Source organism: Tursiops truncatus, chromosome 8 (genome assembly GCF_011762595.2).
Source record: "Tursiops truncatus isolate mTurTru1 chromosome 8, mTurTru1.mat.Y, whole genome shotgun sequence".
NCBI lineage: Eukaryota > Metazoa > Chordata > Mammalia > Artiodactyla > Delphinidae > Tursiops > Tursiops truncatus.
In genome coordinates, this window is record NC_047041.1 from 30,640,812 (window position 1) to 30,658,341 (window position 17,530).

A 17,530-nucleotide genomic window follows, 5' to 3' on the forward strand; every position below is an offset into this window, starting at 1 on the left:
AAACGACTCTTACCTGTTTGGGGTCTTTATCTAGTGCCTGTGCCTGGACCTGCTTCGTGTATACAGTAGGTAGAACTCAGGGCACTGCTGCGTGGGAGCCCTATTCTCTCATTCTTTCGTCCTTGCGAGTAAATAAAGAGGAACATTTAGGAGCTAACCGGCTGACATTGTCAGTGCTCTGAACAGATCCTTAATAGCAGTTCTTGAGCGTTTTCCCCTGTGTACTGATTTGCAGACTTAACCCAACTCTCCATGATTACCAGGGGGCAGCACAGATTCGCTGAGACTCTTTTAAATTCTAATTTTAACTCTGCAACTTCTCTGTGTCCTTGAGCGAGTTACCGAGTCTCTCTGAGCCACAGTTTGTCAACCTTTGTAAGAATACTATCTGTAAGTTAGTAGGAATCGTAAACGAAATAGCATCTAAAGCTCCTGGCACAGTAGTGGGGTATTGGCACTTTTTAAAAATTCTTTCCTGGTGAGGAGATGCTTCTAACTGGACATTAATGCACAGGACTAGCGTTAAGGTATAGCCTGATAGTTCGGCCGTACTCTGAATTCTGGGTCCCCTTTCTGGGATTTAGGAGACCAGGGCGTAGACCAACTAAGCTGGCTCAAATTCAGCCTCTTCTTGCTTGTTGTGTAACCTTTGAGCCACACTCTGCTCATAACTAGCATGTGGATATTAGGGTTATTGTGGGGCTTAGATAAGTGTGCTCGTTAAGGGCACACTTCAACTCGAGTTTCAGTTTTCTCAGCTGTACAACGTGGGCAAGGGTAGCATGAGGATTAAAGTCTTCTGCATCTTTTAAAAACATTTTATTCGTCCCAGTATTGCCCTCAGCCCCACCCTTATATTCACTGCTCAGTGGCTGTGGGTTCTTTATTAATGTTTGTTAATTTTTTTCCTAGGATTCTCTGCTCCCTCCCTCCCACAGGCCTCCGTCCTTTTTATCCAGCTCATTTTTTAGATCTCGATTCAAGCATTTCATCCTCCGAGTGCCCTTATCCTACAGTCTAATCCAAGTCTCTTTATTTTACATACTGGTGGAACTGTATTTCCATTTGCTGCCAACCATTTATTTCAATATGCGTGTATATATGCATGTGTGTAACGTGTATGTGATTAATAACTTAGAAAGCTCCATGAAAGCTAGCTGGGTGATTTAGGTAACCATTTTATGCACAGATCATATCATTTATCTAAATAAACTATGTCACGAAGCCAACTACCAGGGCTAATGGCTCTACGCTATCTGGCTACCCATTGCTCTAGTCTCTGTTCACTGTGTGTCTTGCAGAGATGTTGGGTGAATTGGAGTTTCACTGTAGCTCTCTGAAGTTGAACTTTTGAAGCCTACTTCAACTGCAAGCACAAAATATTTAAGCTTGTTTTGCTTTAGTTTCAGAATCAGAACAAATTACAAGTCTGAATTGCCTTCAACTCTTTGAGATAATTTATGTACTTGAAACATACTCATAATTAATTCATTACAAATATTTACTAAATGCTTATTCTGGGTCAGCAGAGGCGTCGTCACTGAGGATAGAAGCTTTAAAGAGAAAGAAGGTGGATCTCCTCTTTGCCTTCATTTTTCCCATCAGTTGAACCATCTTCAATTTTAGCGCTAATTTCATAAAACATTTCTTAGAATAACAGCAATACTTATTGAAATTGGATTTAAAAATATGTTGCAACTGATTTGTAATTAAGTCTGTCTGCATGATTTTTTTTCCAATAGAAGTAGGCAAGAGCAATGAAACTTTGGAAAATCTCAGTTAATACCAGAGGTCATTGATGTTTTATATATGATAAATACAATAATAAGAAAAAATAGGCCCTGTCTATAAGCTCAAATCTCATTCCTATATTTGTTTGTATTTTACAGGATGGTTTACAAAATCCTCCAGTGAAGCTACTAACATTCCACGGCATAATGTGAAGAAAGCATTTTTGGATGAATTGAAAGCAGAGAACATCAAGACGTTCTTGTAGTAAGCATATACTTAAAAGTTTACTATTCTGTTTAGAAGTTTTGATTCAATATTTCATAAACAGAAACTGACTTTTTAAAAAGGTTTTATTACTGAAGATCTTGTATCATGTGTCATCTGGAGAGGATTGTACCTTCAGCTGAACTTTATCATGATAGATTTTTTAAAGCAGGTGTCACTAAACTTTTTCTGTAAAGAACCAGCTTTTGTAGGCCAGCTGATCTGTGTCCCAGCTACTCAGCTCTGCTATTGTAGCACCAAAAAAGTGATAGTAAATACGTAATTGAATAAGTGTGACAGTTTCGATAAAACTTCATTTGTAGGCACTGAAATTTAAATTTCATATAAATGATATGTCACAAAATATTATTCCTCTTGATTTTTTTCACCTATTTAAAATGTGATAACCATTTTTAGCTTGTGGGCTGTACAAAGAAAGGAAGTGAGCTGGATTTGGTCAGTGAAACATAGTTTGCTGACTCCTGTTTCAGAGGAAGATAGTATATTTTAGTCAAAAGAATAAATTTTGGACTTCGAAGTCAGACATACGCAAGTTTAAATTCCATCTTCGCCCACTGATATTAAAGTAAGTTTGAGTGAATACTTAACCTTCCTGAGCCATCATTTTCACCTCTATAAAATGGGGATAGTGATATTGTTCTGATGAGCATGAAATTAGAGAGCATATATGTGACCTAGTGTAGAAACCAGCTCCCTATTTCCTGAAATAGCTATCCCTGGTGTAGGGAAAAAGAGGTAAATGAGTAAATTTTAAAAAGTATTTGCAAGGCAACTAAAAATAAAACACTTTTATTGAATAATTGATTGGAATGCTTAGCTTTTTCAAAGTGACATACTTGAAGTCCTGATAACGATTAAAGGACTCCTTAGTGAATACAAGTTATAATTTTATGTAAAAACAGTCAAGTAAGTATATATATGTATAGATGTACCTACACATAGTCATACAAACACATATGTCTATTTAATTACGATAGAATTAAAACTATGAATAAAATTTGCTAGGGCATCTATCAAGTCTTTGGAAGGGCCATTTCAAGTGAGAGACCCAGAAGCTTAAATTTTGTGGAAATCCTTCTGCCTCTTGCACTTCTTTTACTATAATTATGTATAATAGGTATAATAAAAGTGGAAGTCTGGTGAGATATAATCTTCACTCCTAGACAGGGGTGCTGCTTCTGCTTCATTTTTCCTTTTCTAACCTGTGAGATGGAGTGACCAGCAAAGAAAGAAAATGAATGCCTTCCTCTAGCTCACTTTCTGGGCTGTCAGCTTCTTGCTTATTCTCCGTGGCGTTGACCAAGCTCCTCTAACTGTTTAGAACTCAAGGATTTGCATCATTAACAAACAAAAGAAAGAGATTAACAGAACCCCCCACTCACCCCTCCAAGGACCACGGAACCTCCAGAAGCCTCCTGGACTCTCCAGAATTCCAATTTGCCATTTGTCCATCAGAGTGCTTTCAGTCTATTTAGACCCTTAGGTTAGGGGTCATTAAAGCCTCAGATCCTCTGTCTTTTTCCCCTTTCTAATCCTTCGCTTTACTACTAAAAATTCTCTACTACTTCTAAGTCACCTGACTCTCAATAGTGGCTGGGGCAGCGCGTTAAGTAGGGGCTGCCTTTTCAGTCTTCCTTGGGGTGCAAGGTTGTCCTAGTTTTCCCTTTTGTTTTGTAACATCTAGTTAAATTCTCAGATCTGTTCACTATTTTGCATGTCTTTAGAGGGAATTTCCTTCTCCACCCAGTTCTGAAAGACAAGATTATTTCAGAAGAGTGTCTTAGCTTTCACTGATCTACATTTGAATACCAGTTCCGTCTTTCACTGGCTGTCTTTAGGTCATCTAACTTCTCCAAGCACTGTGCATTTGTAAACCAGATGCAATGTATGAAAACAGGAATACCAATAGCTCCCTTTATTAACTGAGATAACATAATGATCCTTGGAACATATATAAACTTTTCTAGCCAGACAGAGATGTATGAGCCTATTTGTTTTGTTAATACATGTTGTTGGCTATTTTGGATAGTTTGTAAATTATTCTTCTTATTAGAAAATAACTGGATATTCTAATAGAATCAAGACAGTGTGACACACTTCTCAATTGATTAAAACAAAAAAAAATGAACTTCTGTTTCTTAGCAGTTGTCTAATTGAGCCTCAAATCTTTGTGAATTAGTGAGGTAGCAATATTCTCCCCATGTATGGATGAGAAATTGAAGACATGGCCAGGATTACACAACAAGTTAGTGGCAAAACCTGTAATGCACTGATTTTGTGGCCAGTTGATTTATTTATCCTTGGAAACAAATCTTTTTTCCTACTCATCATTTTCAGGATTAACTTTGCTCCAAATGAGTGGGTTCTAAACCTGATCATAGAACACCATTGCATCTTGGTGGGTAATGACAAAACTTGTACCAGGAATTTCACTCATAATGTTACCTAACCAAACTTGGGTCTGCTAGCCTGCTGTGCAGCAAAGCCAGTCTACTGCCACCAGGTTGAGGTGAAGGAGTCCAGCATTTACTGTAGGGCGTCAAATAGGGAGAACAGACAGCTTATGCTCAAAAGACCAGAAATCCCAGGTGGCTTTCAGGGGAGGGTTTTTTTTTCTTTAGCAACATATATAATTCCTTCTCTCCTTTATCTTTTATTTATTATTATTATTATTTTTTGTGGTACGTGGGACTCTCACCATTGTGGCCTCTCCCATTGCGGAGCACAGGCTCCGGACGCGCAGGCTCAGCGGCCATGGCTCAAGGGCCCAGCTGCTCCGCGGCATGTGGGATCCTCCCGGACGGGGGCACAAACCCGTGTCCCCTGTATCGGCAGGCGGACTCTCAACCACTGTGCCCTCAGAGAAGCCCCCACTTTGCTTTTGTAAAGTATAACACCTCAAAATATTTTTTTTAATGTAAATCAGCCTTACTTGGTTGTTGATTTAAGATAAAGTCTGACTAAAAATTTCTAACCACTTTCAATTTTTTTTCAACAGCAATTTTACACGGATACCACATTTAGCTGGAACAGAACAAAACTTTCAGCTTGCAAAGCAAATTCAATCTCAGTGGAAAGAATTTGGCCTGGATTCTGTTGAGTTAGCCCATTATGATGTCCTGTTGTCCTATCCAAATAAGACTCATCCCAACTACATCTCAATAATTGATGAAGATGGAAATGAGGTAAAAAGAAAGAAAGAAAAAATAAGCCCCCCGGTCTACTATTTTGAAATACCTTATGTGAAAGAATGCCCTTTACCATCTCCAAATACTGGTAGAAATCAATATTGACACTTGTGAATGATGCCTTTTATAATCTTATTACTGGTGCCAACTCTTTCTTATGATGTTTGAATTTATGTGATGTTGGAAAGATTCTGAAAAATTGATGTTTGATGACATTTGCTATTTTCTGTGTTTTAGTATTGTACACTAATATAAAATATGATATATCAGTAAACTTCTAAGCAACTAAATTGATACATTTTTGAAAGATTTGGACTATAAAAGATCATGCATAGATTTGAAGATGCTAGAAAATTCAGAGAAGTGCTGTTTGAGCTAGTCAGGTTTTTATTTGTACTTAATGATTAAATCTCATATGATCATGTGTTCAGCTCTGCGCCCAGAACTTGGGTGTGGGCATTTGGAAGGAGGAGAATTTGGACAGAAATACTATAGAATTATATCTACACTAAAAAATTTACAATCTTCTTTGCTAGTTAGGGCACTTGGGAAAGAAGATAATACAAGTAATTGAGGTATTTCTTATCACGATATATATTCAATATGAAAGCTCATAAAATATAACTCAACATTCATCCCTATTTGCCTTACAGCTACCATATTTAAAGTAGCCCCTTTTACTCTGGATAGCTTCTTTCAGTCCTTTGGTTAGCTGGGCCTTCTAAATTGCATATAGCTTCAGATATGTTCAGTTTGATCAGTCAACTAAAAATGTCATGTGATTTAAGTATATATAAATTTTTAATCACCTCCCCTTATTGACTAATGAATCAGCCTCTTCTTAATAATTAATATGTTGTTTTAAAGTCAGTGATGTAATCCCATGCTAAATTTCCTAATATGAGTTGAAAGTTTCCATATTCACTATTTTCAATTATGGTAGTTAATACTGTTTAACTTTAAAAAATATTATCAAACTATTTCAAAATTTTAAAAATATTTTTAAGGTAGGTATGGGGAATACTGATATACTTCCTATGGTCCCATAACCTTTATTAAATAAGCAGGGTCATATCTATATAATTAAATATTAAGGGGTCTTTAAATGTATATTTAGGTAGATTATTTAATGATGTAATAAAATATTGGTAATGTTAAAAAATACACATACTTAAACCAAATTTGATCTATTAAATTTGGCAATTGTGTGCAATGAGGAAAATAGCAAACTTTCAATTCTCTTCTTTTTTCCTTGCTCTTCACTTCCAATTTTGACTGTACCTTTGCTTTTATTTCATTTCATTGTTTCTTTTTGCTATTATAAGCACTTATGAAATTTCTAAAGCCTGTCACTTAATATAAACCTAACTTGTAGAAGTTTCATTTTGGAGATTTTCCTGAATGGTGTTAGCTGCCAAAAGCTTATCAACTTGTTTGGAAGTTATATCATTAAATCATTTATTTTTACCCAAGTTTTACCTGCACAAAAAGAATCACACAGTTCTCCTAAGGGCCCCTCTATATCCCCCTTCCCTGAGGCAATCACTGTTCAGCACTGAGTGGTTCTTTTGGTATTTACTTCTGTTTCTTTAAATGACATGCTTGTATTGCTTGTGTTTCAAATTCAGGCACTATCTTTTGACCTTGTGACAGTTCAGCTCTATTCTCACCCCAACTACAAATGCTCTTTTACTGTGTCCCCATCTCCCAGTTTAATTATTGTGACTATTCATAGCCAAGCTATGTGGTAAACTGCAAACTTTTACTTTCCTGCACGACATAGAGGAGTTCCCCTTCCCACAGGCAACAAATATGATTAGCATTTTATAGATTCTGCAAGAAATATTTTTAATACTATATGCATTATTTCATCTTTGTTTACATAAGGATAATGTGCCATATGGATTGAACTATATATATTACCTTTTTTATGTCACAGAAAGTAAATAGAAATTTGTAAACCAAAATTATTTTAGTTATACTCAGAATACATAATTTGAGGCTATATTAGTGAATTTTGGATAGTGAGCAGTGCTCACTGGTGTATTGTCTACCTTTGATAAAGTCACCCAAAAGACTCTTTTCCATTACCTTAAGAAACTTTTCCTAGTTGTTAGAATAACTCATAAACTTGATGTAAAATCCACCTGCTCAGTGGTGTTGTAAAATTGAAGATTACCATAAAGGCAAATCAAGTGAGACGAGCTTGAGTACTTCCTTGGCTGAAAGACTTGCTGATGGGATGACTTTGTCTCTAGATGGATTTTTATTGCACTTTAGTATAGTTTTTCTTATAATCTTTCCCAGTGATTCAGCTGCATTTGTACCCTATGTGGACCACAGAAAAATTATGGGAAAGATGGAAGATATGGGAATTTTTGAAGAGTAGTAGTTGATTTGGTGTCATTTTAGGTTCTATCAGCATCAGAAGTAGGTAACTGGTGCTCTAGTCAGTACAATATAATGTCAGCTCAGAGTCACTCCCCATCTCCCACAACCCTTTGCATTACTGCACAGACCAGGACTTATAGTTTAACATTAAAAATGAGTGGTGATAGCAGGTGTCCTTGACTTGAACGTTTTTAATGTTTCACCTTAATTTTGATATTTATATCAGGTTACATTAATTCACTTCCTTTCCAAGTTTACTAAGACTTTTTGTCATGGATTTATGTTGAATTTTATCAACACTTTTTTTCTTTTTTATGGATATCTTTTGAGATGAGCGTATAATTTTTCTTTTTCACAATGATAATTATATTAAATGATATTCTAATATTAGACTAATCTTACATTTTTGAAATTTGTAATATTAGTCAGTAGTAGAGTTTTCAACTCATATATCTATATATATTCAGTTTATATTCATAGCATGTTTGGCCTGTATTTCTGCAATTTGCTTATTGGGGTATAATTTCTAGATTAGACTTGCCTTATAAAATGAGCTGAGTTTTTAATCTCTGAAATACGTTGTGTTATACTTAATCTTTTACTTTCAAACTCAAAGTAAAAGCAGTTGGTTTTGATACTTTGTTTTGTGGGAGATTTTAAAGTACTGATTCAATTTTTTTTATTGTTATAGGACTATTTAGGTTTTAAAAAATGCATCCTTATGTCAGTTTTAATAAATTTTTTAAAATGCATTTTTCCATTTCATCTAAGATTTCAATTATTGGCACAGTTCTTCCTAGTATTTTCTTATTACCTTTTTGAATCTGTTCGACATCTATAGATATGATTTTTTTTCAACCCTTAATATTATTTATTTGTGCTTACCTTATATTTTTTTCTTATTGACATTGACAGAGATATGTCAATTTTACCTGTATTTTCAAAGAATAAACCTTCAGCTTTGGCAATCATTTCTTGTATATATGTTTTATGTTTCATTAATTCTGTTCTTACTTAATATAATTTCCTCTTTTACCTTCCTGGTGTCTATTTTGCTGTTCTTTGTAACATTTTCAGTTGAATACTTAATTTATTGATGTTCAACCTTTCTTCTTTTCTAATATGAGTATTTAAAACCATAAATTTCCTTCTAAGAGCCACTTCAACTAGATCTCACAAGTTTGGAGAAGTGTTTTAGTTATCATTAATATCTTAATATTTTCTAAGTTCTATGTTTTCATCTTTGAACCTTGGAGCTATTTAGGGGTATTTTTAAAATTCCAAATTTAAAAGTTATTCCACTCTCGGTTTCATCTGATTTTCTAACTTAACTACATTGTGATCAGATAATGTGGTTTGTATGACACTAGTCATTTGGCAATTGTTGAGGCTTCCTTTATAGCCTATTATGTGGTCAATTTTTATAAATGTTCTGTGTTTATTTGAAAAAAATGTATTCAGCTGTTGAGTTTAATGATCTTATATTTGTTCATTAGTTCAAGTTTGTTAATTGTTTGGCTAAAATCGCCTTTATCCTTGATGTAGTCTTATTTTGTCTGCAATCTTTATTAATTGCTGGGAAAGGAATGTTAGATTATCTAACTATAGTGGTGGATTATTTTTATTTCCCTTTGGAATTCTGTCAGTTTCTTCTTCCTGTAGCTTGGAGCTCTCTTTTAGAGGTAGTGGTTTGGAACCTAAAAAAAAAATTGATACCTACTTAACAATGACAGTGATACACTTGAAAGATTATATTATATTTGGTTCAAAGTGAATTTAACATTAATTTGCTCCCAAGTAATTATCTTAGCATTTTTATAAGTGACTAAGAATATTGTACGCTGTTATTTTTATTTGGGAATTAAAGTTTTCCTTCTAAATCAAAAGCTAGTGCTTATACATCCTCTAAGCGTCTCTAAGTTTATTCATCTCATGAAATCCTCATAGCCTCTAGCACAGTGCTGGCTCTTTGATCTGTATCTTTAAAATACCAAAGGCTTCATTAACCATCTACTGACAGAAAGAGATAGTACACATTTCCTTGTTTGGTCATAGTAATGAAACTTTACCTGATTTGCCTCTGATTATTATATTTTGTTTCTCTAGATTTTCAACACATCATTATTTGAACCACCTCCTCCAGGATATGAAAATGTTTCAGATGTTGTTCCACCTTTCAGTGCCTTTTCTCCACAAGGAATGCCAGAGGTAAAAATGCATGCAATAAAATAAAAATAACAAAGAGAACTTCCTTATACATACAGGCAATAATTAAAGAGGTATTAAGGAGGTTTTTGATGTAATCCAAATTCACCTTTTTTTATATTTAAGAAATAGAATTTCTTAGTAATAAAAAGGAATACATACTATTTTGTGTTCATAGTGTTTTTTAAGATAAAATTTGCTACACTGAGATGGAGAAATCCAAAATGTACATTTATGGACTTTTGACAAATGCATACACCTGTGTAATGCAAACCCCATCAACATATAGAATACTACTATCACTTCAGAAAGTACTTTTGAGCCCCTTCTCAATCAACTCCACACACTCTCAAGGCAATCATTCTTCTGATTTTTTTTTGCCACCTTTGATTAGTTTTGCCTATACTAGAAATTCATATAGATAGAATTGATAGCATGTAATCATTTGTGTCTATTTTCTTTCACTAAGCATAGGGTCTGTAAAATTCACATGTTTTGCATTTATCAGTAGATTGTTCCTTTTTATTGCCAAGTAATTTCCATTGTATGAAAATACTACATATCTTACTACCACTGTATAAGTTGGATTAATTTTCAAAGAACTTGAATGAGAATTTGAAATTGTTGCCATTTTCAAGTGAAGAGTACGAATGTCCATTTTAGAAAATGTTACGTGGTTTACTCAATAAAGCAGTGTGGGGGCTTCCCTGGTGGCGCAGTGGTTGAGAGTCTGCCTGCCGATGCAGGGGACACGGGTTCGTGCCCCGGTCCGGGAAGATCCCACATGCCGCGGAGCGGCTGGGCCCGTGAGCCATGGCCACTGAGCCTGCGCGTCCGGAGCCTGTGCTCTGCAACGGGAGAGGCCACAACAGTGAGAGGCCCATGTACCAAAAAAAAAAAAAAAAAAGAATAAAGCAGTGTGTATAACTATCATCTGAGATTTTACAGTAAATCCCCAGATTCTAGCATAGTAGTTTGTTTTTTTATAAGAAAGTTAAATTTGAAACAGTTGAATATAATTTATTAATGTCTTTTAAAATGTTATATCTCCAACCGTAATATTTAACATTAAGTAGATTCAGTTTTGGACATATTGAGTTTGAGGTGCCTAGGATATATTCCAAGAAGTTGCTAATAGACAATTGGGCATATTGAAATATCACTCAATAGGGAGATAAGGGCTTGACTATCATCAGAAACATCCTAAGTAAAAAATTTACATTTAGAATTGAATTGACATTTAAAGTTCTATCTTCACCAATTAGTTAAAATTTATTGCAAGAATATAAGGATGATTTAATATTTGGCAATGCCATGTTTTTTAATAAGTAAAGTTAAAAAACACTATTTTTATTGTTTTCTAATGTTTTGAATATTTGATTAACTTATAATTTAAAAACTCTCACAAACTTAGAATAGAATATTTTCTATTGGTTGTATGAAATTTACTTCAAATGAGTAGTTAACATCATAGTTAAGGGAACAGTATTAGAAAAATTCTCCCTAAATATTTGCACATAAATAGAATGCTTATAATCACTATAATTATTTCATAATTGACATGACATAGAAATAAGTTATATAAAAATTGGGAATGAAGATATAGTATATTTTAAAACTCAGGTGTCTTGAGGTCACCTAGACTTATTCCTCAAGGAATAATAATAATGGGTCCATGTAAGATCCCTAATTTAATTTCTTTCCTTTCATCTCTCATCCCTATTTTCAATCTCATTCCTCTTCTCCACTCCACTACACCCTGCCACTGACTCTAATGTATTTATACTTTTAGAAATGTATGTATTCTTACAAAAACATGGCCTTAATTTTGTGATTGGTGTATTTTAAATGTACGCAAATAATATTATACCTTAGGTCTTACTTGGTCTCTTACTGTTTTTCAATCAACTTTTTTTTTAATCTATTGCTTTATGTCAGAGTAGTTTGTTACTTTTCACAGTTGCATGTTATCCCATGTTATCATGCACACCACATGTAACTTATCCATTCTCTTAGTGGCAAACACGTGGTTTGCCTCTAAATTTAAATTACCACAAACAGTGTTGGAGTGAATATGCTCATGTATGGGCTCTCTGTGTAAACTAAACCAGGTATGGGATTGCTGGTTTGTAGGGAATACTTCATTTCACACTGTCAAGAGTGTAGCAGTTTACTGCTCCCTCCAATACTGTATGAGTGTTCCTTTCTCCTCACATTTTCATCAATGGCTGAAGTTATGTAACTTTCTAAATTTTGCTCATCTAATTGTTTTGTTGTTGTTTTAATTTATTTTGATTCACATTTTTTTATTACAAATAAGATTGTACATCTCCAGATATATTTATTAGCTATGCTGTGTTTTTGCTCTGTGAAATGATTAATTATAGTCTTCTTTTCCTGTTGAGTTTCTGGCCTTTTTCTTATTAACTTCAGAGATTTCTTAAATATTTTAGTTATTCATCTCCTATTGGTTTAGATATTGCAAACAGCTTCTCCTAAGTTTTCACCTATATTTGTTCATGTTATTTATGTTGCTTTTTACTGAAAAGGATTCTTTAATTGTGATATTTTCCAGTGTTCTCTTTATGTTTTCACACTTTGGGTCTTTATTAATTTCCTCATTCATTATTTTTTTAAACATCTTTATTGAAGTATAATTGCTTTACAAGGTTGTGTTAGTTTCTGCTGTATAATAAAGTGAATCAGCTATATGTATACATATATCCCCATATCCCCTCCCTCTTGCACCTAACATAGGCAGAACACTCTATGACATAAATCACAGCAAGATCCTTTTTCACACATATCCTAGAGAAATGGATATAAAGACAAAAATAAACAAATGAGACCTAATGAAACTTAAAAGCTTTTGCACAGCAAAGGAAATTATAAACAATCATATAAAACACAGATTCTGATTCCCATCACCTGAGTTTCAGTAGGTCTTGGGTGAAGCCTGAGAGTTTGTTTCCAGCAAGTTGCTAGATATTGTTGATTCTGCTGGTTCAAGATCCATGGTTTGAGAACCACTGGTCTCACGTCCCAATTCTGTCTCTATTAACAAGAGCAGGAAGATGGAAGCTTAAAAGAAATGGAAAATTGTAGGCTAACAGTGCAAGATTGTATTTATTCCCAGTTATAGAACAATGGTACAGTGTAAATTTTACAAGAAGGTCATTGTCTGAAAATAAATATTTTTTTCTAACTAGCAGTGACAACTTGCATTTGTGAAGTGCCGAGAGGGCCTATCTGTCCACACTTGTTTTCATTTTCAAAGTTTACTGTCATTTGCAAACTAATATCTTCTCCAATCCCTTCTCCATCATAATTTGCTTTGTGAGGAGTGCAGATTTATTAAAAGATAGCCACAATTTACAGACATTTACAGAAGTCTTCTCAAAGTTGGTGATATTAAATATGAATAAATTTCAAGTAGAACATTTACACTAAAACAAAATTCACTGAAACCAAATTGGTTAATGGCTTTGTATTCACAGTAGTATAAGAGTGAGCTCCAGAGAAGACTAACAGTTATAAATCAGACATACAGTGCTATCATCAATAGTGCATTAATATTGCATTGGTCTTAGGAGGAAAAGTAATAGCTAAAACTAATCCTTTTACTGAAGCAAAGATTCAGATGTCACCTTCTCAATAGACTTTCTCTCTTTTTCGAAAATTGCACCCAACTGAGTACAGTACAAATTCCCTGTTTGCCTACTGTATTTAAACTTTTTTTTTGAATTTTTCTACAGAACTCATCACCTTTTAATATAATACACAATTTACTTAGTTATTAATTTTATTGTTTATTATCTTATCTCTCTGCTTTCCACATGAATGTAAGTTTCTTCAAGGACAGGGATTTGCTGTATCCCTAATTCCTAGAATGATATGCCCTCAACGGGTTTGTGGAATGAATCCTTAAATCAGCTTGGAAACAACCTTATGTCAATATGTTATAAATTTGTTGTGCACATGTTATGAGATGTAGTTAAAGAGGAAAATAATAACCAAAATAAAATGATAGGATATCAGAAATCGTGTAGGACAGGGACTTCAAACTCTAGGGTATGTGAAGACTTTCCAAAGGCAGGCATAGGATCGTTTTAAATAAATCAGTTGCATCATCAATTTCTCAGTGGACTCTTCCATGGTATTGAGACCTAGCCCGTGGTGAGGTCCCAGTAGTACTCTGTCTCCACCTCCCTATTTACAGTTATTTTTATCTTATTTTATGAATGAGAGACATCACTCATTCATCCTAAAACAGGATGAAGAATATCTCTGAGTAGTAAAAACAAGCTCTGGGGCTCCAAACAAAGAGACAATAGTGAAAGATTCTAATAGCTGGGTAACAAAGATTTGGCAAGTCAAATGGTTTATAGTTGAACAAAATTAAAGATGAGCCTAATTGAGTTTCCAGCTGGTATCATTAGAATTAACTTGGATAAAAGATCAATGTGAGATTTAGGAGTTGTAACTTGGAAAGAGTTTAAATAATATAAGGAAATTCCATTTTTTATCATCCCCATCCTGAGGTTTCTCAGAACTTGTCTAAAAACAAGAAATGTAAATAAAACTGAGAGTGAGTCCTGACTCATTCTGGAAATAATTTATTCATCCGTAGATCCATGACCTAATGTTTTAACATCCCATAGCACTAAAAGTTGTATTTCAAGTAAAATTTTATGCTTAGGTATGTATTATTTATAAAAGTTTGTAATGATGTCGTTAGGCTCAATTGATACTACTAATAATTATAATAGTAAATTACTCTTGAAGAATTTTCTTAACATGTACAGCTTGTCATAGGAAATAAATACTTTTAAGCACTACACACACACACACACACACACACACACACACACACACACATTCTTAATCAAGGCAAGTTTGGCAGTGATTAATAAAAGACTTGCAAATGTACCCAGATTCTAGGTAACAGAAACTGAAATGGAATTTAGCATGCTAGATGGTTATTAAGGAATGTTCTCTTGGGATCAATATCTGTAGCAGGGAGGAGAAGGAAGCTGGAATAGGCAGAGGGAGAAGCTGCACCTCAGTGCTAGCTCAAGGACAGCCTCAGCTGACCCAATGGGCAGCTCTGGAGTCAGAATAGCCTTTCAAGATTGTCCTGGGCTGGACAAAGATGTCCAGGTATTCATATTCCCACATCGATCAGTCATTGAACATGTGCATCCTAAGAAGGGGCATGACCTTGAACAAGGTGGCTGTCTGTAGCTGATCGTAAGCAAGGGGCTGACTCCTGAAGGCTGCCTGCAGAGAGCCTGCCCTGCAGCAGGAGCAAGAACATCTTCAGTGAAGGGGAATCAACACCAATGCACTGGTGTCCAGCACAAACACATTTTACTTTAGAGTAAAATGCTTTAGGGAAACGGGCAAATACAACTTCAAGGAGAAAAAGCAATGATAAAATTCTGACTGAAGAGTGTGGTTTTAAAGTGGATGATATGGAATAAAAAATCATTATAATATTTAAATTCCTTTGGATATAAAGAAAAAGTGAGGCAAGACTACTTCTGAAAATGTTAATATTTATAATGTGCTGGAAATTGCATTGTTCACCACAACTTAAAGACATGCCAAAAAATTTCAGATGTCAACTTAAAAATAAAGGTGGGGGGCTTCCCTGGTGACGCAGTGGTTGAGAGTCCGCCTGCCAATGCAGGGGACACGGGTTCGTGCCCTGGTTCGGGAAGATCCCACATGCCGCGGAGCGGCTGGGCCCGTGAGCCATGGCCGCTGAGCCTGAGCGTCCGGAGCCTGTGCTGCACAACGGGAGAGGTCACAGCAGTGAGAGGCCCACATACCACAAAAAAAAAATAAAAAAATAAAGGGGGGGGGAGGACCTTCAAGATGGTGGAGGAGTAAGATGTGGAGATCACCTTTCTCCCCACAAATATATCAAAAATACATCTACATATGGAACAACTCCTACAGAACACCTACTGAATGCTTGCAGAAGACCTGACTTCCCAGAAAGCAAGAAATTCCCCATGTACCTGGGTAGGGCAAAAGAAAAAAGAAAAAAACAGAGACAAAAGAATAGGCATGGGACCTGCACCACTGGGAGGGAGCTGTGAAGGAGTAAAAGTTTCCACACACTAGGAAGCCCCTTCACTGGTGGAGACGGGGGTGGGCAGGGGGCGGGAAGCTTCGGAGCCATGGAGGAGAGCACAGCAACAGAGCTGCAGAGGGCAAAGTGGAGAGATTCCCGAACAGAGGATCGGTGCCGACCAGCACTCACCAGGCCGAGAGGCCTGTCTGCTCACCTGCCAGGGCAGGTGGGGCTGGGAGCTGAGGCTCAGGCTTCGGAGGTCAGACCCCAGGGAGAGGACTGGGGTTGGCTACATGAACACAGCCTGAAAGGGGCTAATGCGCCACAGCTAGCTGGGAGGGAGTCCGGGAAAAAGTTTGGAACTGCCAAAGAGTCAAAAGACCTCAGGGTGTGCGAGGAGAGGGGATTCACAGCACCACCTAAATGAGTTCCAGAGACGGGCGCAAGCCTCGGACACCAGAGACAGGCATGAAATGCTAAGGCTGCTACTGCAGCCACCAAGAATACTGTGTGTCAAAAACAGAAATACAGATCAATGGAACAGGATAGAAAGCCCAGAGATAAACCCACACACATATGGACAACTTATCTTTGATAAAGGAGGCAAGAATATACAGTGGAGAAAAGACAGCCTCTTCAATAAGTGGTGCTGGGAAAACTGGACAGCTACATTTAAAAGAATGAAATTAGAACACTCCTTAACACCATACACAAAAATAAACTCAAAATGGACCTAAATGTAAGGCCAGACACTATCAAACTCTTAGATGTTGAGGAAAACATAGGCAGAAAACTATGACATAAATCACAACAAGATTCTTTTTGACCCACCTCCTAGAGAAATGGAAATAAAAACAAAAATAAACAAATGGGACCTATGAAACTTAAAAGCTTTTGCACAGCAAAGGAAACCATAAACAAGACCAAAAGACAACGCTCAGAATGGGAAAAATATTTGCAAACGAAGCAACTGACAAAGGATTAATCTCCAAAATTTACAAGCAGCTCATGCAACTTAATAACAAAAAAACAAAAACCCAATCCAAAAATGGGCAGAAGACCTAAGTAGACATTTCTCCAAAGAAGGTATACAGATTGCCAACAAACACATGAAAGAATGCTCAACATCATTAATCATTAGAGAAATGCAAATCAAAACTGCAATGAGATATCATCTCACACTGGTCAGAATGGCCATCATCAAAAAATCTAGAAACAATAAATGCTGGAGAGGGTGTGGAGAAAAGGGAACCCTCTTGCACTGTTGGTGGGAATGCAAATTGATACAGCCACTATGAAGAACAGTATGGACATTCCTTAAAAAACTAAAAATAGACCTACCATATGACCCAGCAATCCAACTACTGGGCATATACCCTGAGAAAACCATAATTCAAAAATAGTCATGTACCAAAATGTTCATTGCAGCTCTATTTACAATATCCAGGACATGGAAGAAACCTAAGTGTCCATCAACAGTTGAATGGATAAAGAAGATGTGGCACATATATACAATGGAATATTACTCAGCCATAATAAGAAACGAAACAGTTATTTGTAGTGAGGTAGATGGACCTAGAGTCTGTCATACAGAGTGAAGTAAGTCAGAAAGAGAAAAACAAATACCGTATGCTAACACATATATATG

The 17,530-nt window shown here is 35.7% G+C and overlaps 1 protein-coding gene and 1 pseudogene across 4 annotated transcripts in view; one reads left to right on the plus strand and one right to left on the minus strand.

The window, feature by feature from the left end:
* The window catches only part of LOC109552305 (lysine-specific demethylase 4D-like), a 359,102-nt pseudogene that overhangs the window by 140,014 nt on the left and 201,558 nt on the right, over positions 1–17,530 (minus strand).
* FOLH1 (folate hydrolase 1) overlaps positions 1–17,530 on the plus strand; it is a 65,307-nt gene that overhangs the window by 590 nt on the left and 47,187 nt on the right. For 3 of the 4 annotated variants that reach the window (XR_012333345.1, XM_033862108.2, XM_073808270.1), the window contains exons 2-4: positions 1,890–1,995; positions 5,015–5,201; positions 9,702–9,803. Coding sequence is in view for 3 of the 4 variants with exons in the window: in XM_033862108.2 (XP_033717999.1) it covers positions 1,890–1,995; positions 5,015–5,201; positions 9,702–9,803 (395 nt within the window). In the remaining variant the exon portion in view is untranslated. Of the gene's footprint in view, positions 1–1,889; positions 1,996–5,014; positions 5,202–9,701; positions 9,804–17,530 lie in introns of those variants that run through there. The other variant, XM_073808271.1, reaches the window with a different exon arrangement.